The 23,699-nt window shown below is 37.2% G+C and overlaps 1 protein-coding gene across 2 annotated transcripts in view; it reads left to right on the top strand.

Annotated features, from left to right (window-relative positions):
* The window catches only part of Ace2 (angiotensin converting enzyme 2), a 44,836-nt gene that overhangs the window by 7,462 nt on the left and 13,675 nt on the right, over positions 1–23,699 (top strand). For both annotated transcript variants that reach the window (XM_026396720.2, XM_077793893.1), the window contains exons 2-10: positions 3,868–4,026; positions 6,622–6,715; positions 7,146–7,289; positions 9,637–9,749; positions 11,727–11,832; positions 14,135–14,232; positions 16,093–16,262; positions 19,311–19,537; positions 22,386–22,530. In XM_026396720.2, coding sequence (XP_026252505.2) covers positions 3,868–4,026; positions 6,622–6,715; positions 7,146–7,289; positions 9,637–9,749; positions 11,727–11,832; positions 14,135–14,232; positions 16,093–16,262; positions 19,311–19,537; positions 22,386–22,530 — 1,256 coding nt within the window. The remainder of the gene's footprint in view (positions 1–3,867; positions 4,027–6,621; positions 6,716–7,145; positions 7,290–9,636; positions 9,750–11,726; positions 11,833–14,134; positions 14,233–16,092; positions 16,263–19,310; positions 19,538–22,385; positions 22,531–23,699) is intronic.

Raw genomic sequence — 23,699 nt, forward strand, 5'->3', positions numbered from 1 at the left:
TCTTAAGGTGGAGTGGTGGAATTCATATTCATATAAGTTATATTACTGTTAAATAAGTGTTTTTAAAAATATGCCAGTTTGGAGCCTAGTATAGTGGCGCACACCTGTAATCCAGCAGTTCAGGAGGCCGAGGCAGGAGGATTTCGAGTTCAAAGCCAGCCTCAGCAACTTAGCAAGGCACTAAGCAACTCAGTGAGACCCTGTCTCTAAATAAAGTACAAAATAAGGCTGGGGATGTGGCTCAGTGGTTAAGTATCCCTGAGTTCAATTCCCAGTACACAAAAAAAGCCAGTTGTAGCTCAGTGGTAGAGCACTTGTGAGGTACTGGGTTCCATCCTTGGCAGCACATAAAAATAAATAAATAAAATAAGGTATTGTGTCCATCTACAACTAAAAATATTTTTTAAAAAAAGGGTTATTTTTTAATGCCAGTTTGGGGGAGGGGTATACTTAAAATGTAACCTGGGCAGCTTCATCTTTGAACCTGATGTGGCTTTGAGAGCCATATCTAGAAACTGGGCCAGAATATGGAACTCAAGGTTTTCTTCCAAGCTTGTTATGCTCCAAGGTACTAGATGAACAATGTGTGTCTTGTTCCCAAATGCTCATATATGGCTATGGAAAATTTTCCTCTTTTAGTTGCTTCTCTCCTGCCTTCCACAGAGATAGTGTGGAATGTCACCTATTTTATCTGTACTAGTTTCTCTCAAGTGTGGAATGTCACATATGTTATCTGTACTAGTTTCTCTCAAGCCCTGGAGTTATGTAGACTAGTGTACTAGGTTTCATTTTACCCATTATTCAGGTCCAAAAACTACATGTAGCTGTTGACCATTCTCTAAACAATCTGAATAGTATGTATGAACTGACTTTCATTCTCTGTATTCCAGCCAATCTGTTTTATTTAGGCTCAAGAGCCTTAATGTGAGGATATGAAATAAGTTGTAAATAATATTAAATAGAATAGCTTGGGAAGGAACAGTATATACTCAGAGACCAAAATGCAAGGCAATGTGAAGTAACTGTTTGGTGATATAAAGTATAACACTTGTAAAATAGTAGTGACAAATAAAATCAAATCAGATAGCTTAAAAGTTCCCACATGCAATAAAATAAAAAATGCTGTAAGACTGAAGCATTTGGGGTAGTTGTTAGTGGTTTTCAAAAATGATCAGCAATAACATTATAATTTGCCATCAAAGTTTTACCAGAAATTTTACATAAGAAAAAATTATCCTGGACTGGATGAAGAAAGGTAGGGATTGATAAGACAGTTATCTGTAGACCAAATTCCTCTTTCCACAGTTCACTCCCTCCCACTCCTGCATGTTAGAGAGAAAACTAGAATGTGTCAAATACAATCCCTAAGACAGTGGTTCAGAGCATTAGCTTTGGAAGTAAATACACCTGAGTTGGTGCCCCGGTTCTTTCAATTACTAGCTGTGTGACCTAAGAAAGGTTGCTTACCTGCTCTGTCTCATTTCCCTCATTTTAAAAATGGGGATGATGACAACTTCTTCAAAAAGTTGTCACATGTGAAGATTAACTGAGAAGCAGTTCCTGAGGGGTTGTGGGTATTCAATAAAGACAAAAAAATATTTTCTATTTTCACTGCCACTATTTTTCTTCATCTCTTTTTGGTCCATTATTGTGACTGTTGTGTACAATTCTCATCATGTCACATGCCTGTTTAAAGCTTCTCAGTGACTGCTTGATACTCACAGGATAAAAGTAAAATTCCTTGGCCTGGAAAGTGCAATCATGCCTGTAGTTCTGCCTGTGGGATCTGTACTAGTTACCTATTATATTAAAAGTTACCACAAGGTTAGTGGCTTAAAATAACCCACATGTATTCTCCCACAGTTTCTGTGGGTGAGGAGTCCAGGCACAGTTTAGCTGGATCTTCTATTTCTAATTCTCATAAGTCACATTCAAGGTGGCAGCTAGAGTTGGGGTCTCATCTGAGGCTTGAGGTGAGAGAGATCTACTTCCAAGCCAGTGTGGTTGATGTTAACATTCAGATCTTTGTATGCTGCTGAACTAAGGTTCTTGGTTTATTGCAGGATGTTAGTCAGAGGCCATCTTGGATTCCTTCCCATGTGGCCCTTTCCATAAGATAGCTTGTATTATGGCTTCTTGCTGCATCAAAGTCAACAAAGGAGACTTCTAGGAAGATAAAGTTTATAATCTTTTGTGATACAAATATGTATATCCTATCACCTTGCTGTACACGGATGGCTAGAAGAAAGTCACAGGTCTGTTCTTAAGAAAAGGGTGTGCCCACCAGAGGGAGGGATCATGGGAGCCATCTGTCTGCCACATGCAGGATTGAATGCTGGTAATTGATTGCCAGTTCCACTATTTCTCTAAGCCTAATGGAGACACAGTGGTTTTCTATCTCACAGTTGTTAAAATCTTAAATGAAGCCAGGCACAGTGGTGCATGCCTGTAATCCTAGTGACTCGGGAGGTTGAGGCAGGAGGATGGCAAATTCAAAGCCAGCCTCAGCAACTTAACATGGCCCTATGTAACTTAGAGAGACCCTGTCTCAGAATAAAAGAGCTGGGGATGTGGCTCAGTGGTTAAGTGCCTCCTGGGTTCAGTTCCTGGTACCAAAAAATTAAATAAAAGCTCAAATGAGGTAAATGATTTGCAGAGGATTCTACACTCATCCAACTCATACATACTTTAAGGTTTGTCTTACATTCTACCTCCTCTATGAAGGCTTGGCCAAGTCTGATCACCCACATGAATTTTTTGTTTCTTATAACACAAATTGGGCCACTCATAGTTTATTCAGTATTATATACTCATGTTTCATAAATGAAACATCATGATGTTTATCCATCTGATAAAATTAAAGCAACTTGAGAGCAAGGATTTTTTTCTCTGTAAATAATAAAGTAACATTTATTAAATATTTAGGATGTGTCAGGCATTCTGGTAATCATTTTATTAATTATTAATTCTTCTAATCCTTCCATCAACCCTTTGATAGAAGTCCTATTATCACTCTTATTTTTCAGATAAGGCAACTGGCTTGGAGATGCTAAGTAATTTGTCCAAGGTCATATAGCTAGTCAGAGGTGTCTGACTCCAGGGATGAAGTTCTTACCTACTTCATATGCTACTCTTTTGTATGGTCTAGGAAAGTATGATATACAAAGTAGTTGTTCATTTTAATCTTTGACACATGGAAATGAATTTATTTTGGAGGGAGAAGACTGCTAGAGAAGTCCACTTTCCTACTGATATTCAAGATGGATTGGGGGTGGGGGGCAAGTGTGTCCTGGCATCCTGCTTATTGATTTATTTTGCTGGTAGAAAGTTTCCATGGCTACCAAATAGCCACATCCTATGAAGCCTTCTTTTGGGATCACAACTTAAGTTCAGAATCTCTGTGCTATGTCATAACACCTAGGAGCTTACTGTGATCTGGTTCTCATTCATTCCTCTTGGTTCCCATGGTCATGAGGGACTATATTCCCACTATGTCCACTCTGCGTTCTACTCAGTTCTCCTTTAAGAGCATTCATCCTTGAATCCTTAGCCAACTCACCCAGTCACTGAACGAAGGCCATAAATTCCAGGGCCTCACAGTATGAATTATCTGTGAGAATTTACTTCCAGTTCTGGGGACAGGACCCTTGGGAAAACTAGGCACTGGGCCAGAAAGAGAGAGTGACCAAGAATGGCCTGGTCACCCTTAACCTGACCTTGACCTTCAGCAAAGTAGAGGACTAAGCCACTCAGGAAATAGTATATGTTTCACCAGATGTTCTCTGGACTGTATCTTCTGCTTTATCTATTTAATCTGTGCTCTTCCAACTTCAATTTTATTTTATTTTTTATTTTTTGCCATTTCAGAATGAGGCTGAGGCCAAATGGTCTGCCTTTTATGAAGAGCAGTCAAAGCTTGCTAAAGATTATCCACTACAAGAAATTCAAAATTTTACACTCAAGCGTCAATTGCAGGCCCTTCAGCAGAGTGGGTCTTCAGCGCTCTCCGCCAATAAGAGGGAACAGGTATGTTTTGGAACATTTCAGTACTGCCCCCAAGAGTTGAAATGTTTGGGAAATATTAACATTAATGTCACCCATGGATGCTTCCTTCATCTGCAAAGATAGTAATGCTGACATTAGAAAGAGATTTGTACCTCGGTCAAGTGACTGTAATTTATTATACAAACTGGCATATCTTGGAGGGTGAAAGAAGACACTGGGTTCTGATATGGAAAGAAGTGAGTAGGAATGTGTCACTCTGCACCCCGTGATCTACACCAACTAAGACAGTCAAGGACTATATTAGATTGTTTTGTTTTTTGATAGCCAAATGCCATGGTTGGCTCATGTCAACCTCACTGTCAATGGAGTCTCCAAATCTCTTCCACCAATGTTGCTTTCAAATGGCACTCTAAAATTTTGTTTTCTTAGATAGTTTGTCCAAATTTGAGAAAGCCTATATTCACCCCTGTTAAAATAACATCCCTCATTCCATTCCTCTAGCCCAGGAATTGGCAAAGTTTTTTCTGTAAAGGAACAAATAGTAACTATTTTAGGTTTTGCAGGCCATATTGTTGGTGTCACAACTAGTCAGTTCTGCCATTGTAGCAGGAAGTCAGCCATAGCTAATACATAAATGAATAGATGTGGCTGTATTCCAACAAAACCTAACAAAAACAAGCAACAGACAGGACTTGGTCTGCAGACCATAGTTTGCAGACCCCTGTTATAACCTACTGAAATATTTTTATCTAAAATATTTAGTTATTTAACATCAAAGTCGTCTTTCTCAGTTACTTGTCCTTTGGAACGAGGACATTTTTATAAAAATAAAAATGCATGATAAGGACAAAGATAAAGCCATATGGTATTTATTTCTACAAGTTAATATTTATTATTCTGCATTCTTTGGATCCAATTATCCCACGAGTTATCAATCCTCTTTATCTTATCCATTCCATGTTTCTCCATTGTTTTCACAAGGACACCATGAGAAATCTTGGCCTTTTAATTTAGGCAGCATACTCTAGCCTGGATAGGACCTGGACATTCTATTTTTAAAAGATCCCCAAATAATTTTAATAGGTAGCCAGAACTGAAAACTGCTTAAATGCAAGTAAGAGCTTGAAGTGTCTGGGAAGGAGGGAGACTCCAGGATGCATGTGTTCAGTGAAGAGAAGGAAGGGAGATTAAGGAAGCAGATAGAGAAAGAGACTCTGAGGAGTTTTGTGCCAAGGGAAAGAATCTAGGTTTATTGTCTTGGACTATGGGATTTGTGGAAGTTTCAAGCAAGGTATCTAGTTAATGTTTTAGGATAATGACTCTGTAGCAGAGTAGAAAAATAATGGAAGAGGGAACTAGAAAAAGGGGAAACAGGACCTTTAATACAGTGCTTCTTAAATCATATCTTCCCTTCCTCCCTCCTTCCCCAGTCCCACCCATCACTTCCCTTTCTTCCTTTATTTCCAATCCACAGCAAATCAATATTTGATTAAGTTCATTAATTACATACTTAGATACCATGGAAATTTCAAATCATTTAAAGCTTATAAACATGTACTCTCACAATTCCTGTGCCTACCACAGCATGGAAAAGATCTTTTGCTGCCTTGCACTGACCCAGAGGCATGCTTTGCATAGCACGCCTTTCTTCACATAATTATCATCACTTTCCTTGACCTACAGAACAAAGTTTGAATTTTTCACTATGGCATACATGGTCCCTCATGATCTGGCCCCTGCTTACCTCTGTCTTTCTCATCTCCTCCATTTTCCCCAGTGAACATCCACTTTTATTCAACATCTTGCCACTCCTTGAAAATGCATTATCATTTCCAGCCTCCAATCATGTTTAGGCTCTTCTCTCTACTTCCCTTCTGTACCAGACTAATTCCTACTTCTGTGTGACACAGCTCTAATGTCTTATCCTCTTTGAAGTCGTTTGTGAGTCTCCAGGCTATACATCCCTATTCTACTCTCTCGTCAATACTGCCACATCACTTTTTGGTGACAGTTATTATAACACTTGTCATTCTGTTATGTAGTTATTGATTTCATGGCTGCCTCACTGTCTCATGACTCTGGGGTCTTTGAGGGCCTGTGACTTGTTTATTTCAGAATTGTCAAAGTGTAGGACATAGTAGAGACTCAATAAATGCTGAATAAAAGAAAAAATGCACATATTTTCCTATAAATAATTGAGAAACATTGTTGGAGTTCTGGTAGATATGTTCATTTCAATTACTCCACATACATTTATTATGTGTTTATAAGGCTATGTGCTAGTTTACAGTGAGGAAAATTAAATGTATTCCTCCCTTACATACAGGAAGAAATATGGAAAAGAAGTGAATCGTTGCATTCTGAGGGATCAAAAAGCCACATTAGGGGGCTGGGGTTGTGGCTCAGTGGTAGAGAACTCACCTAGCATGTGTGAGACCCTGGGTTCAATCCTCAGCACCACATAAAAATAAGTAGATAAAATAAAGGTATTGTGTCCATCTACAACCAAAAAGTAAATACTAAAAAAAGCCACATGACCAAAAGGATATCTTTAAGTTAGCATTCTCTTTAGCACATTTTCCGTTTCCAATATTATTTATTATCTTTAATTTGCAGTTGAACACAATTCTAAATACGATGAGCACCATCTACAGTACTGGAAAAGTGTGTAACCCAAAAAAACTTCAAGAGTGCCTACTGCTTGAGCCAGGTAGGCTATTAATTTTGAGTACTGATTGTGAAATTTACTTTTTTTTAATTCCAAATTTTAAAAATGAGATTGACTTTAGATTATGACATTTCACTTTTCGGATGGGCAACTGAAAGATGATAAGATTACAAATTTGTGTTTCAGCATAGATGCTCTTTTAACTTCAAAAAAATCTCATTATAAATTCTATCACATTCAAGTAATTTGTCAAGTAAATTATTGCACTAGTTATTTTTCTCTGTAAACACAATTTGGATCTATAGTAAGGGCAAGGAAGTGAATTAATCACAAGATTTCATTTAATAACTTTATGACCTTGACGTTGATGTCTGCCAACTTTACTTTTAATTCTTTAAAATTCATATAATTGTTTACAAAAAAATTTTTTACAAATGCATGTTTATTTTCCTTTGGGGCTTTGGGATAACAGGTTTGGATGAAATAATGGCAAACAGCACCGACTACAGTGAGAGGCTCTGGGTTTGGGAAGGTTGGAGGTCTGAGGTTGGCAAGCAGCTAAGGCCATTATATGAAGAGTACGTGGTCCTGAAAAATGAGATGGCAAGAGCAAACAGTAAGTTTATTGGACTTAGAGTTCCTGGAGATCTCTGGGACCATGGGATTATTTCTCATTCATTATTAAGCCTGACCTTGATATTAAGATGTCTCTAAATTAATAATCATTTGCTAAACAATTCATGTTACCTGTTTCAACAGGAAACTACTGGGGCATATAAAGAGGTGCATTGAAACTCTAAGGTTTAAACAGCTCAGGAATGAGATTCAACTACAAGATCTCAAAGGAATTAATTGTCCAGAAATTATTAATTATAAGTTATCCAAGGAAGTCTCAGTCCCCCAAGGGGACTGAAGGAGGGAATCAGGGGATTGAGTTAGTATCCTATTTCTTAGACAGAATTAGAGACAGTGACATTATATAAACCCTCATCTGGCCATAGTTCATTTTCAAAACTCATTTACAGGGGCTGGGGTTATTGCTCAGTGGTAGAGCGCTTGCCGAACACATGTGAGGCACTAGGTTCGATTCTCAGCACCACATAAAAGTAAATAAAATAAAATAAAGGCATTGTGTCCATCTACAACTAAAAAAAAATTTTAGAAACTCATTTACATATCTACCTCTGGGTGATGGCTCAGAAAGAAACAAAAAATCAGGTTAAGCTGGAAACCCTTTATTTTTTTTCCATTGTAATTATAACTTGAATCAAGTAGTCATAAAAATATTAATTTGGGAAAGAATTTCCATATCTCATAACTTATTCTTCTACCTTTATAAAGAGCTGAAGTCATGGTGTTATGAATAACTTTATGCTTTCATAATTCACTGCCCTCTGGGGTTGAGTAAGAATTTTTTTCATTTATTGTTATTAGTTTCTTCCACAGCCTTAGGCAAACTGAAGACAATAGCTTATCATCAATTTTATTATAATGTCATGCATATCCTTCTATCCAAATTATTTCTTTCCTCATCTTCCTGATCATCCATTGCCAATGTGTGTGTAAAAATAAAAATTATTAAAATACATTTGCAAACTTTATTAGCTAATACCCTAATACAAGCTTGTTTTTCCTGATGGTTAGATACTAAATGAAGCACAGAGAGATGTGCTATGTATACATATAATTTGCAAACAAACACAGGCCCACTGTTACAGTGTCTGAGATGGGTTATATCATATCTGAAAATCTAAGGTCCTGAATAAAATGAAAATAAAAAGATTCAGAGATTCAATCATGTGTTTTAAAGCTAATAATATAAACTGACATGGAGTAAAGACCCAGGGCTGGGAAAGTAGAAGTGTGTTTCTGTCCCTTACCAGCTATATGACCTTGACCTAGTGGTTTAATTGCTCTAAGCATAGGCTGTTGGTGACAATGTAGATTGGTGTAGCCATTATAGAAAACAGTGTGAAGGTTCCTAAAGAAAATTTAAAAAGAACTACTATATGTGACCTAGCAATCCCTCTTCTTTGTATATACTTAGAGGAAATGAAATCACCACCTCAAACAGATATCTGCACTCCCATGTTCATTGTACATTATTTATAATAGTCAAGAAATGGGAACAACAGAGGTATCAATTAACAGACAAATGGATAAGAAACTGTGGAACAAATGTATAATAGAATGTTATTCAGCTTTAAAAAGGGGAAAACTCTACCATTTGCTACAACATGGATGGACCTGGAGAATGTTATGCTAAATGAAATAAACTTGACAGAAGAAGAAAAATACTGCATGGTTTCACTTATGTGTGGAACCAAAAAAACTTTTTTTAAAAAGGTCAAATATACAGAGAAAGACAATAAAATCATGGCTACTAGGGATGGGATAGGAGGAAATGGGGATATGTAAGTCAAAGGATACAAAGTAGCAGGTTACAATGAGTCTAGAGATCTAATGTACATGAGGACTGGAGTTAATGTAGTTTCCTATATTCAGAATTTTTGCTAAATGAGTAGATTATAGCTGCTCTTGCTATGGGAGGAAAGATGCAACATGATGGTTATATTAATTTGTTTCACTATCATAAACATTTTAATATGTGTCTGTGTCTCATAACATCATGTGTATACCTTAAATATCCACAATACAATTTATTTCAGAAGTAAGCACAGGCTGTTCATTTGTGTAGTGAGGGCTCTAATAATAACAATCTCCTATAGTTTTGTGTTTATTAATAAGATAATACATTTAAACTCCTGACACAGAACAAGTGCTTAACAGAATTAGCTAATGTTGTTATTCATTTATATTCCTTTGAGTTGATGTTTGGAAGGACAATAAAAATGTGATAAACCTTTAAATTTCTTTTAACTTCCTCGCAAGCTAATCTTTGCAAACTCCATTTTCTCTCTTTTCTTTCACTTATGTTCTCTTGTTTTGCTTTTGAAAACCAGATTATGAAGACTATGGGGATTATTGGAGAGGAGATTATGAAGCAGAGGGAGCAGATGGTTATGGCTATAACCGCAACCAGTTGATTGAAGATGTGGAACGCACATTTGCAGAGGTAATTGAGGAACTGGAGCACACTGGAAGCAGGGAAAATCTCTAAAGGCATTCTGGGTTGTTTTTAACATACTGGGCAGCCATTCCCAGGCCGACTAGAATTATGGAATATTAGAGCTTGAAAAGATTTTTGAATAATAGGGCAGCCCCTACACATGATCAGAGTTGCTCTGCTTAACTCCTCCTTTCACTCACTGATTAGTAGTTGCCAATAGACAGATTCTAAGAAGGAATAATCTTTTAGATTATAAAGAATGGCTTTCGTGAGCTATTTGTGGCTGGCAATGTCTTCCTTTATTAGTAGAACCATAAGGTTTTCTCCTTTCTGAGGAACAATTGATACTATTATTTCATTAGCCTTTGACTAAGGTAGTTTTTCCCATATTTTATTAGTATATTATAGCTGTATATAATGGTGGGATTTGTTGTTACATATTTGTATAAGCACACAATATAACAATATATATATTGTTATATTGTGTGCTAATACAAATATATATATTGGTCAACAATTTGACCAATATCATTCCCTAGTATTTCTCCTTTCCCTCCCCTTGACTAAAGAAGTTTTTATAGAGAAGAGAGTACTATAAGTAGAAGTGTCCTATAGACACTTCTCACTATGCCCCTCTTTTCATTTTGACCTCCCATGCCTCCCCTTTATCTCTACACCTTCAAACTTCTGATGTGAATCTATTGTCACAACCATAGTTGGGCAGAACTGTCAAAAATGGAAGTAAGCCAGACATGGTGGTGTACGCTTGTAATACCAGCCACTCCATAGGCTGAGGCAGGAGGATCGTAAGTTCAAGCCAGCCTCAGCAAAAGAGGGTCTCAGTGAGATCCTGTCTCTAAATAAAATACAAAATAGGGCTGGGGTCGTGGCTCAGTGGTCAAGTGCCCCCGAGTTCAATCCCTGGTACCAAAAATAAAATAAATAATCCCCCCCAAAAAAATTGCACAAGTGACTAAAGTGAGTAAGAAGTTATTGGGTAAATGCAAACTAGAATCATGATGAAAATCTACTGTACATTCACCAGAATGGCTATGGCAATAAAAGATTGACAATACCAGTGGAGACTACTAGCAGAAATGTAAAATGGTAGTCACTTTGGAAAACAGTTTGACAATTTCTTAAAAAGTTATATGTACACTTACCATAATACTTAGATATTCCAATCTTAGCTGTCTATATGAGATAAATGAAATACGTATATCCAAGAAAGACATACACAAATGTTCATGGCAGCATTAGTCATAATAGCACCAAACCGGAAATAAGCAAGTCATGTTTTAACTGGTGAATGGATAGACTGACTCTAATATTTTCACACTATGCAATACTACTTAGTAATAAAATGGAAAGAACTATTGATACACGCAACGATATGGATGAACCTAAACATCGTTCTCTGCAAAGGGAGCCAGACACAAAAGATCACGTATGATTTTGTCTATATAAAATTTCCAAAATAGGCAGAAGTATAGAGACTGAATAATTTCCATGATTACTGGGATCTGGAGATGAGAGTGAGATTGGCTACTAATAGGCACAAGAAAATTTGGTGGGAATGGAAGTATTACAAAACTGGATGGTGGTAATGGTTTCTCAGCAGTTTTAATTTATTAAAACTTATGAAACTGTAGACTTAAAGTGGGTGAATTTTATGATATGTAAATTATACCTCAATTTAAAAATGAAAGAAGTAGATAACATCTTTAAAAAATATTTTTGGGGTATCTGCTATTTTTCTGAGATCTGCCTTCTTCCAGGTGTTTTTATTGATTTATGTGATAAGGCTAGTCATCATCAATACCTATAAAGAGAGAATGCTTTGAAACTCTCTGGAATATTGGAGAGGAAAAGAAATCATTTAGGAAATTCTACTTATATAAAGAAGCTCTTGTTTCTAGTGTTGGGTATTGGAAATTTGATTTGGCTCCTCTGGGTCTTAAACTTTCTTCCTGGGCTTTTCAGATTAAACCATTATATGAACATCTTCATGCTTATGTGAGAGCAAAATTGATGAATACCTACCCTTCCTATATCAGTCCAACTGGATGCCTTCCTGCTCATTTGCTTGGTAAGAAACCTCAGGAGTCTTTTGTGTTCTTTGTCAGTTATTTATTTCTACAAACAAAATTGTCTTTTGGAGTGAGATCCAACATAAAAGTTTTGAAAAATTCTGTACTTGTAGGAACATTATAGAGATCAAATTTTAAAGGCACTTTCTTTAACAGAAGGTTCAGTTTAAATCATTCTTTCTTACATTACTATTTTTATACATAATAATTATGTTGGCTATAATCCAAAGGATAAAGGAGTTATTTAAGATAAGTAGAAAAGAATTCCAGGTTAAAATGAGAGTGGAGGGGCTGGGATTGTGGCTCAGTGGGAGAGTGCTCGCCTAGCACACGTGGGGCCCTGGGTTCGGTCCTCAACACCACGTAAAAATAAATAAATAAAACAAACGTATTGTGTCCAACTACAATTTAAAAAATAATTTTTTAAAAAAATTAAAAAATAAAATGAGAGTAGAAATGAGGAAAATAATTTTCAGTATTCAATTTGGTTGAATTAACTTTTAGGTGAACTTTGGGATTTTTGTATTATATTGTCAGAGAAAGAAAATCTTGTTAGGCTAGAAATGGGAGGGGTGAGAGAAAGGCTTTCTGCAATTAAGGTATGTCCTGGAAAGCTTCATGAGTTCATTCCAGATAACACCATTTAGTCTTGATGCAAAGTACTGGGTTTGGACTCATATGAGTAATGAATGAAGAAGAGTGACCATCCTCTTCTCCACCCCAAGGAGCCAAGGCCGAATAAGATAGAAATATTTGAAAATTGCATGCCAGGCCTACATAACATCCCTTCTATAGTCAAGTCAAGTTTCTAGAAGTTAATTTTCCTCCACAGTGAAATCTCATAGCAGGAGAGAATATGGACAAAGGACCCATGGAGATTTTAACCCTAAAGTAATACAGAAATCTTTTCTACAATGTTCTTGACAATCATTATTCAGTAATTTAATATTTGATTAAATTCATTTGGTGTGATGGGGCTCTTTCTGCCTTCCAAAGTAGAATAACTTATTGCTACATGGCACCAGTTATAAGAAAGTTCTAACTTATATGGAATTGTATCAACAGTTCTCTAATGCCTTCCGTTAATCATTACTATTTCCATGCTATGAGTTTACCCAGAATATGTCAATTCTTATTTTACAAGATGACCTTCCAGATAGATGTAAACAACCACCATATAAGACACAGCATAGAGTATGTATTCAATACATTTTAATGGCTGTCATGTTATCGTCAATTATACACTGTTTCTTTTTTTCAAGTTAAATATCCTCCACAAATTTTCAACCATTCCTTAAAATTCCACTTCTATATTCATCCTCCTTTGGATGAGCTATACTTTGTACATCCCCCTCTTCAATTGGCATGCTCAGAATCAAACAGTTACTTCATATCAGATCTTATTGTTGATGTAGAAAAAAAATTAGTATGAGGACTATCTTTATTCTAGATACTCTATCAGTTTAACTGACAGTCTTATTTGTGTTTTAGAAGCCATCCCATAGTGCTTATTGGGTCTTTTACTGTGAAATGTGATTCATCATGATATCACATGTATATTTCTATGGTGAATAAGTTTTCCTTTAAAACTTTTATCTCTACTAATTTCTTTTTAAAAATAAAATAAAAATAAAGATGAATCCACAGGAGTACTCTTCATGTAGTTGTGTTGCCCCATATCTTTGGTGGCAGGATTCTGCTTGCTGTTAGATTGATGACATTTTTCTGGATCCATTTCCCCTTTTAGTGTCTCTGACCTTGGAATCCAGCCTCACATTGTTGAGGAAGCTTGAAAAGTCACCCACTATAGTAATAAAAATGAAATTTGGTTACTGCTTAAGAAGTTTTTGAATGGTGATCTTATATGATCTTATTTTAATCCAATACCAGGCATTATTGATAGTTTAATTTGTAGTATTTTGTCCCATGAATGATAGATTATAAAAATCTCTTTCTAATCTATAGTAACTATAATGTTCCATATATTTAATAAATTATGCATTTGAGTAATAGTTTCAGATAGGGGAAACTGGGATGATTCCCTAACAAGTTTTGCCTGACCACATAGTCTCCTGCCATTTTAGTCTTTTAGAGGAGGTAGAAGAAGAAAATGTTGCAAGTCTAAAATAGAGAAAGAAAAAAGTGAAAAACTGGTAGTGAAAGGGAAGCACAGAAACTATATTGTTTAGAACTAATATAATATATGGCTTACTTACAAATCTAACCTCATGCACTATGTAAAATCAGGTCTATATTTCTGCTATCGTTGTCATATATTAATGTATTCTTTTTTAACAACAGGTGATATGTGGGGTAGATTTTGGACAAATCTATACTCTTTGACAGTTCCCTTTCCAGAGAAACCAAATATAGATGTTACTGATGCAATGATAAACCAGGTAAGAAGAAGAAGCTTTAACTTCATTTCCTTTGATCTAAATTCTCTACTTCATTTCTTTTTATGCCATCCTTTCTGTTCTTATCTTTTGTATGTGAAATTTTATAACTCAAAAATTGAAACTAGTTTAAACTTATTTTATTATGTATCTATATTTTCATGGAAAAGTTGTTCATAATGTCACTGACCTCAAGTAGCTTAAATTACAGATATGGTATTGACCTTGTTGAGAGGTATGCAAAATGAAGATGACTTGAATTTTCCTCTAAGCAGTAAGATGTACAAATTACCAACTGCCTGACATCACTCATTCCAAAGTTAGTCATTGCTAAGTAATCAATCATCTCTATGAATAATAAAAAAGCCCAAGAATATAATTAGAATATTTTTGCATATTTAAAAATCATCATTAAAAAATATTACAACAATCCTTTAACTCATCCTTTTAGTTATTAGCATACATTAATTTTATAAATTAATGGGTTTCTCTGTGACATTTCCATATATTCATATACTATGCCTTGATTATGTCTACCCTCCCTGTGACTTCTCTTGCTTTCCCCCCTCCCTTCTCTCCCTGGTCCTCTACCTATTCCCCAATAGTCGCTCTTCTACTTTCAGGTCATCTTTTTTCCTTAGTTTCCATATATGAGAGAAAATATGGGATATGAGAGAAAACAAGTGGTACTTGTCTTCCTAAGTCTGGCTTTTCTTCTTAACATAATGATCTCCATTTCTACCCATTTTCCTGGAAATGACATGATTTCATTCTTCTTTATGGCTGAATCATAAGCCATTGTGTTACATACCATGTTTTCTTTATCCATTCACCTGTTGGTGTGCACCTAGGCTGGTTCCATAAGTTGGCTGTTGTAAATAGTGCCCCAATAACTATGGGCATTCAGGTATCTCTTCTATAAGCTAACTTCATTTCCTTCAGATATATATCTAGGAGTGGTCAAGGAGACAGATACATATAACTTTATTTGAACATTATACAATGTATACTTGTGTTGAAACATCATAAAACCCCAGAAATATGTAGTTTTTATGTATCAGTTAGAATTAATTCAAATTTTAAAAGAATGACATACTCATCAATACCAATTTCCTGATACTAAGCCTTTAAATGTGAATTTAAAAAAAAAAAAAAACAGAGTCTTATATTCTGTTTCTTATTCCCAGGTTTGACATAGGAGAAAAACTAAACTTGACCGTGTGTTTAAGATTGGAGGAAGTTATCTGTGTTATTAAAATGATTTATGAGCTGGTTGTTAGTTACCCACTTAGCCTGCCTGATGTGGGCCTTATCTCCTAAGCTAAGACTTGGTCATCTCCTGGGACATTAATCTCAAGAAGAGTTTGCTTTGTGGCAGATGTCTATGGCTCTCTCTCTGCAGTTCCAAAACATTTTGATGGTTGTTTCCACTTTTTTCCCTATTAAAAATACACTCAGCTGAGTGTGATGGCACATGCCTGTAATCCCAGCAGCTGGGGAGGCTGAGGCAGGAGGATCTCGAGTTCAAAGCCAGCCTCAGCAAAAGCTAGGCACTAAGCAACTCAGTGAGACCCTGTCTTCAAAATAGGGATTAGGTATGTGTCTCAGTAGTCCAGTGCCCCTGAGATCAATCCCTAGTACCCACCCCCGCAAAAATAAGTGCAATGTAAATTCTTTGATCTAATTTCCAAAGTTAGTTCTCGAGAGACATAATTACTGAAACAGGGTGTAGCCATTCTGGAAGCTGTTCATACATGTTGCCAAACTTCCTTTTAGAAAGATTATTGTCAATGTACATATCTAACAGAAAGGATGCTGTTCTTTTAATGCTGAAATTAAATACTGTTCTTTTTTTCCCCCTAGAACTGGAATGCGGTGAGGATCTTCAAAGAGGCTGAGAAGTTCTTTGTATCTGTTGGCCTTCCTAATATGACTCAAGGATTCTGGGAAAACTCCATGTTAACTGAGCCAACAGATGGCCGGAAAGTGGTCTGCCACCCTACAGCTTGGGATCTACAGAAGGGTGACTTCAGGTAGTTGGATTAATACTTATAGCCCAGATACTAAATGGAAAATGATGAAGGCAGAGATTCCTTCTTTGCTTTTCTGAGCACAGAAAATACTTTTAAATAACTCTTTGAACTAAGATCGGGAGTCCATGAGAGAACATCTGGGTTTTGAAGATTACCAGCAGGTGCTAACTTGAACTTTAGATGATCTGCCTCATTTGAAATATTATACCCGTATTAGAGTTGCATGGTCATGAGGATGGTGGTGCCCCCATTAGAGAAGTTTTGTGCTGAGATTTATGGAGAGGAGATGTCAATCAGATATTGATCTTTCCCTCTGTGTTTTGCTTTCGAAATAGGATGAGTGAATAACAAGCTAGGATAAAAAGGAGAAAGTGCTACGTGTCCTTAGAGGGACAGAGGGAATGCTTTATGGGGAACTGGGAGAGAACTTGCCACACCTGGAATAGGACAGAAGATCAAAGAGGGCTTTGTGGGCAGCATTGGAATTGGGTCTGGAAAGCAAGAAGGCTTTGGACAATTGGGAGGAGATCAGCAGGATTAGATGCAGAGAGGCAGGACCCAGGAGTGTATACCAGGGTCAACAAGTTAGGCAAGAATAACAAATATGTGAAGGGGAGTCTCTGTGATGTGGCAGGATGAGCACAGGCTTTGGAATCCTAGGTGTGTCACTTAATGACTAGGTAACCTTGGACAAGGAATTTAACCTTCTTAGATTTCAATCTCTTTATCTATGAAGCAGAATAGTAATCCAAGTTTGCTGGTTGTGAGTGTCTTAGGCTGGGTTTACCAGTTTGCAATGAAGATTCTTATACAAGTGCACCCAGGCAAAGGGGAGCAAGGGAAACAGGCTGGAACAGGGGAAGGAAGGAAGAAAGAATAAGATCTGTGGTGGAGACTTGGCCTCCGCCTGATCCTATGAACCTCTTCAGAGCCTAATTTGAACTAACATTGGTCATGCCTGAAGACAAGGAAGCTGGCCACTCGTACCCTCTATTAGTCAGTCTTTGGCTGTAGTCTGCCCCAAGTGTGGAAAGACATAACCTCCTGGTTGAGGCACCTCTCATTTAGCCAAACCAGTGAAGAAGAAAGCCATTTTGGGCCCTTATTAACACTGACTCAGACAGCTGGGGGAAGGTAATCTATCTAGTAGAGCAGACCTGGGAAGGGCCCAGGCCTACCAGTGCTCACTGGAGTAGGAACTGGCAGTCCTTTCCTGAAGAGGGCCAGATAGTAAAAAGTGTAGGCTTTGAAAGTCTCTATTGTAACTACTCAACTCTGCCTTTGTGGCATGAAAGCAGCCACAGGCTATCCATAAACAAATGGTCATGACTGAGTTGCAGTTAAATTTGATTTATAAAAACAGGTAGCAGGCTATGGAATACCAACCCCGATACTAGAGGGAGGCTTAAAAGTGAGAAAATACATGTAAGTTTCCTAGCACAGAATCTTACCTACAATAGACAATAAATATATAAGAGCTATTATAATTGTTAAAACAAGTCAAAACAGCAGATTGGAATAATATTGGGTGTATAAAGGAGGCCAAGTTAATTCTTGAGTATTGAAGAGTCCTTAAAGGGTATTTATGGGGGTAGTGTGACATGATCAGAGTAGTTGGAAAATTAATTTAGAAATCTACTGAAATATGACCCCTACACCCACCTGAATGAAAATGCTTTTGTCAAGTTGAAAAGAACCACAACCTAATTGCCAAATTCAGTCCTTATTTCATGGGGTCACAGCACCATTACAGTACTTACCAGTTGTCTTTTATTTTTTATTGTTTTAGTTTTGTTTGTTCCTGTTACCATAGAATAACCTAGCCTGATGGTTCTCAAAGTATGTTCCCTGGACTAGCAGTATCTGCTTCACTTGGGAATGTGCTAGAAATGCAAATTCTCAGGCTGTATCCTGGAATTACTGAAGAAACTCCAGGGTGGGGCTTAGTACTTTGAGTTTAAACAAATCTTCAAGGGATTCTCAAACACACTCAAGTTGAGAACCAGTGCCTTGCAGGTACGGACTGATACAGTCATCTCAAGAGTAGGAAGAATGAGAAGTCATGGAGAAAATCATTATAGTAAACTTTAAAAATCTGAGTAAGACGTTAATTAGTGAGTCCGATGTCATTTTGAAGGGAGGGCACCTGGGATTGAACTCAGGGGCTCTTAACAACAGAAGCACATCCTCAGCCCTTTTAAAATATTTTATTTGGAGACAGGGTTTGCTAAGTTGCTTAGTTCCTCACTAAGTTGCTGACGCTGGCTTTTGAACTATGATCCTCCTGCCTCAGCTTCCAGAACCCCTGGGATTACAGGCATGCAACACCACACCCAGCCAATGGCATTTTTTTAATTGACCTCTGCACTGTCATCCTATTCCAGACTCCTTTGGCCTCTCTAATTACACTTTCTCCATCTTCCCTGAGGCTTCTCCCAAGGCTTTGGCTCTTCTTTCCATTCTATTCTTGCTGTATGAGCCATCAATCATATCCTCTCCATGAGTTACATATTAATGATCCTCAAGTCTCAATTTCCAACCCTTTCTACTGCTTCTCTATCTATACTGGCTATAGTGAAAGGCTTGTAGTATCCTGAATATCATTATCACTGAACACATCCAGGAATATCAGTCTCTGTGCCATCTACTTGGCAATCTCCTGCACATTGATTGAGGTAAAAATTGCTCATCATATTCTTAGTTATGCCCTCCTTGGTGCTTCTAGTAGACTATGCTATATTCATTCACTGTTATGCCCAAGGTCATGTCTATTGATAACTTATAGAGTATTTTCCTCAGAGTTTTGACAGCGAAGGGCTCTGGATGTCTCTGTTCTTATCAGTATGTGAGTGGGAGAACAGGAGTTAGCCCCACCCATCACTTCATATTGAGCAACTAGTATATAAGGACATAAGAGATACATACACAAAATTCAATGGTGAATAAATCTTGTACAGAATTCATGCTACCAAAACTTCATACAACTCTACTATAATGATTAAATGAAATTCAGTGACATTCATTTTACTCTTGCCTATTTTTATACAGAATCAAGATGTGCACAAAAGTGACAATGGACAACTTCCTGACAGCTCATCATGAGATGGGACACATCCAGTATGACATGGCATATGCCATGCAACCTTACCTGCTAAGAAATGGAGCTAATGAAGGGTTCCATGAAGCTGTTGGGGAAATCATGTCACTGTCTGCAAGTACACCTAAGCATCTGAAGTCCATTGGTCTTTTGCCATCTGATTTTCGTGAAGACAATGGTGTGTTTTTTTTTTCTTTGTTTGTTTTGGGGGCTCATTAGTGTGATGTGCACAAAAGTATTAACATGTCTAGGAAATATTTGCTTTTGCCACATAAAGTGTATTTGTGGGTAACTGGGAATCGCTACTGGTAAAAAAAAAAAAAATTTTTTTTTTTGAAGTATATATCAGAACATGCCAATATGTGGTTTTGTATTTTTGGACAAGGAATAAGAGAGGTAACTGATTGAATGATCTTATAACCCTAAAAATATCTACTAGAAACTCAGTGAGTTTTTAAAAATTTTTTTTAGTTGTTGATTGACCTTTATTATTTGTTTATATGTGGTGCTGAGAATCAAACCCAGTTCCTCACACATGCTAGGCAAACACTCTACCAACTGAGCCACAATCCCAGTCCCTCAGTGAGTTTTTTTAAAGATGCTGAAAGAGTCTCACAGAATTAAGAAATGGCTTGTCCCAGGCCATCCAGCTAATTAGTATCAGGCTTCTGAATATATGCTGTGATTCTAGGTAGAAACTTCTCACAATGTTAGCACTGGAATAGATTCTAAAAACTATTTTACAGAGGAGGAAACTGAAGAAATGAAAGGGAAAATACTACCTCAAGGTCAAAAAGCAATGCAGTGGACTGGGATTGTGGCTCAGTGGTAGAGTGCTTGCCTCGCATGTATGAGGCACTGGGTTCAACTCTCAGCACCACATACAAATAAATAACTAAAATAAATAAATGGATAAAGGTATTGTGTCCATCTATAACTAAAAAACTATTTTTTTAAAAGCAATGTAGTGGCAGATCCAGAACCAGACCCCTAATATGAAGCCTTTCCCATAATAGTATGCAAAGTATAGCTTGAAATTTGGGAGTTCTTAAAGGATAGGGGATGGAATCAAAATTTGAAGGGCCTGAAACATTTTGTTCATCCAGTGGAAGCATACTTTTTCCTGCAACATCTGATGCTTAAAGAGTCAGACCCAGGTTATCTGTCAACATGTTTGCCTGAGGCAGCCCACTTGACCTGAGGCTGTCAGTTTCTCTGTGAATGTCTTGGACATGACTGAACACAACACATACTCAGGAGATCCAGATTCTTTAGAGACGACGCCATGGCTTTTGATTCTTCCTTGTAAAAGAAAGACAATAAGAGCCTATTACCTACTCTTCTTCCGTGTATTTTCCTCCATGAATTTTAACAGTTTATGAAACAACAATTAGCTCTGCTGGCTAGAATATTTGGTCAATGAGGTCAAGGTCATGAGCTCCATCCTTGTGTGGGCAATACACTTTGCCTTGATCTCTGCCTCCAGGTCCTTGGTGATCTCATGAGGACCTGGGAGTAGGCCAGTATAAAATTGTCATCATGAAAAACCCAGTGGAGTATTATGTAGAATAGTTGTGTCAGCATCCAATAAAGAAAGCAACAAAGGGAAGAAAGTTCATGGCAACTACGCCTGATTCCCAATTTTAAAATATCATTTGCTTAAGTCAATGAACACACAAATATGTGTTTTATCATTTAATATTCCTTGAAGGTAGGCAAAAATGATGGTATCACTATGTTTCTTAAGATAATGTCAGACATGGTTAAATTACTGGTTTAAAAAACTCTTGCTCCTTTTCTTAGCTCTGACCTTGATTTATGAATGATACTAAATAAATTCATTCATCCCTTCTCTCCTTGTAAAAGCATTTTAAATTCTTGGTAAGGAAGAATCAGAATATTTAGATTACACTGCATTTTTTGTATATCCAGTGGATGGTGCCCTTTACGAGGGCTCTATTTATTTATTTATGTATATTTTTATTACATTTATTTTAATATAAAGATTATACATATTAATGGAGTAACCTATGATGTTCCAATACACATAGGCATCATTTGATGTTTAAATTAGAGTAAACATATCTATGTTCTCAAACAGTTTTCATTTCTTTATAATGGAAACTTTCAAAAATCCTTTCTTCTAGCCTTTTTTTGTTTTTTTTTTTCAGTGCTGGGGCCTCATGCCGGTCAGGCAAGTGCTCTACCACAGAGCTAACCCCAGCCCTCTTCTAGCCTATGAATTGTACAGTACATTGTTATCTATAGTCAATCTATTGTGCAACATCATGCTATTCCCCCCATTCCTGATTTACTAGCTTTTCACCACATGTTTAGTGTTTGCTTATTTACCAAGGACTCAAAGAGGGCATTATGTAGCAGACACTGGACAAGGAATACAGTGTAGAATGAGACATTAACAGTCACTGTCTTCATGGAGCTTTCAAGAACAAATAGTATGCCTGAGAAGGTAGATGAAATAGCCCTAATTATCTATGATAAGGAGTATTTAAGGAAGGTGACTGAAACTAATAAAAAAATAAGGATTAGGATTAACATGTGGATTTTTTTGGGTGGAAGGGTACTGGGGATTGAACTGAGGGGCACTCGACCACTAAGCCACATCCCCAGCCCTATTTTGTATTTTATTTAGAGACAGGGTCTCACTGAGTTGCTTAGCGCCTCACTGTTGCTAAGGCTGGCTTTGAACTCACAATCCTCCTGCCTTAGCCTTCCAAGCTGCTGGGATTACAGGCATGCGCCACTGCACCCAGCCAACATGTGGATTTTTATGTACCTGTTCTGTTCCAGGGCTTCACCCTGCTACAAATCCCTTAGCTGAGAAAATGAATATATACATATATTATTATGTCCACCATTAATATTCTTCATGTAATCATCCTTCTAGTAAATCTATTTTGAAGCCTCGTATCTTGAAATTAGGAGAGTTGTTTTTTTTTTTTTTAAACACAAAACAGCCACTGTCATCTTCATCTCACTATTTGCCCTTTTCCATTTACTTTCAGAAACAGAAATAAACTTCCTGCTCAAACAAGCACTAACGATTGTTGGAACTCTACCTTTTACTTACATGTTGGAGAAGTGGAGGTGGATGGTCTTTAAGGGTGAAATTCCCAAAGATCAGTGGATGAAAAAGTGGTGGGAGATGAAGTAAGTTAATGAGTACACCATCAGTAAAATGTTATCTCATGAGTTTGTTGTTTATTTTAAAGCGTTTGACTGGCTTGTACACACACACACACACACACACACACACACACACACACACAACTGGTATCTGTATTTCATTGTCTTTGGGGCTTCCTTAAGCCATCAGAACCCACAAAGGGCAAGAGGAGCTAAGGAACTAATGCCATCCCCAACAGCCCTCAACCAATACCTTATGGGAGTTGATGGATAAATACCCCAGCTGCCCTGCCCTCAGGTGGGACTAGCCTTTGTGCTGAGTACTCTATAATGAAGCCTAGGATTCTTCAGAGGGAATAAGTTACAATTACTTACAGTCATAACTTACTCAGTAACATCTTTTTTGGGTTGCTTTCATTTCCCTGTCTCACTTCCTCCCTCCTTTGCTGATGTTTCCAGGGATCACCTCCCAGGACCTTATCTAAAGAGTCTGTTTCTGAGAGAATCCAATCTAAAAGAACTAGGATCAGGGTTCTCAATGTTTTATAGTCAAAACCACTAGAATTTGAAAAGGTGAATCTTGAAAGCTGGTGATTAGAGTTAAATATGTGAAAAAGAGAAAACTGTATTCAGGTTAGAGGAATGCCATCATACTACGCATGCGTGTATGTATTCTCTCTCTCTCTCTCTCTCTCTCTCTCTCTCTCTCTCTCTCTCTCTCACACACACACACACACACACACACACACACACACACGTTAACTGCCTCCTTTTAAGATTTTTCAGTCTCCATTTGGGTGCCATCTCCTCAGATAAAATCTCCTTGGCTCTGCCCCATATCTTGGGTCAGGTGACACTACTTCATGGTGTATATTCTTAAATATACAAAAAAAAAATTGGGGCTGGGGATGTGGCTCAAGTGGTAGCGCGCTCGCCTGGCGTGCGTGTGGCCCGGGTTCGATTCTCAGCACCACATACCAACAAAGATGTTGTGTTTGCCGAGAACTAAAAAATAAATATTAAAAAATTCTCTCTCTCTCTCTCTCTCCTCTCTCACTCTCTCTTTAAAAAAAAAAAAATCCCTCCTAGCCCACCAAAAAAAAAATTGGATCACATTTTAAATTGTGATACCATTTAGGAAATGATCAATCTATTCACTTTTATGTATTCTGTGTCCATTCCTTTATTTTTAT

Source organism: Urocitellus parryii, chromosome X (assembly GCF_045843805.1).
Source record: "Urocitellus parryii isolate mUroPar1 chromosome X, mUroPar1.hap1, whole genome shotgun sequence".
In the NCBI taxonomy this organism is placed as follows: domain Eukaryota; kingdom Metazoa; phylum Chordata; class Mammalia; order Rodentia; family Sciuridae; genus Urocitellus; species Urocitellus parryii.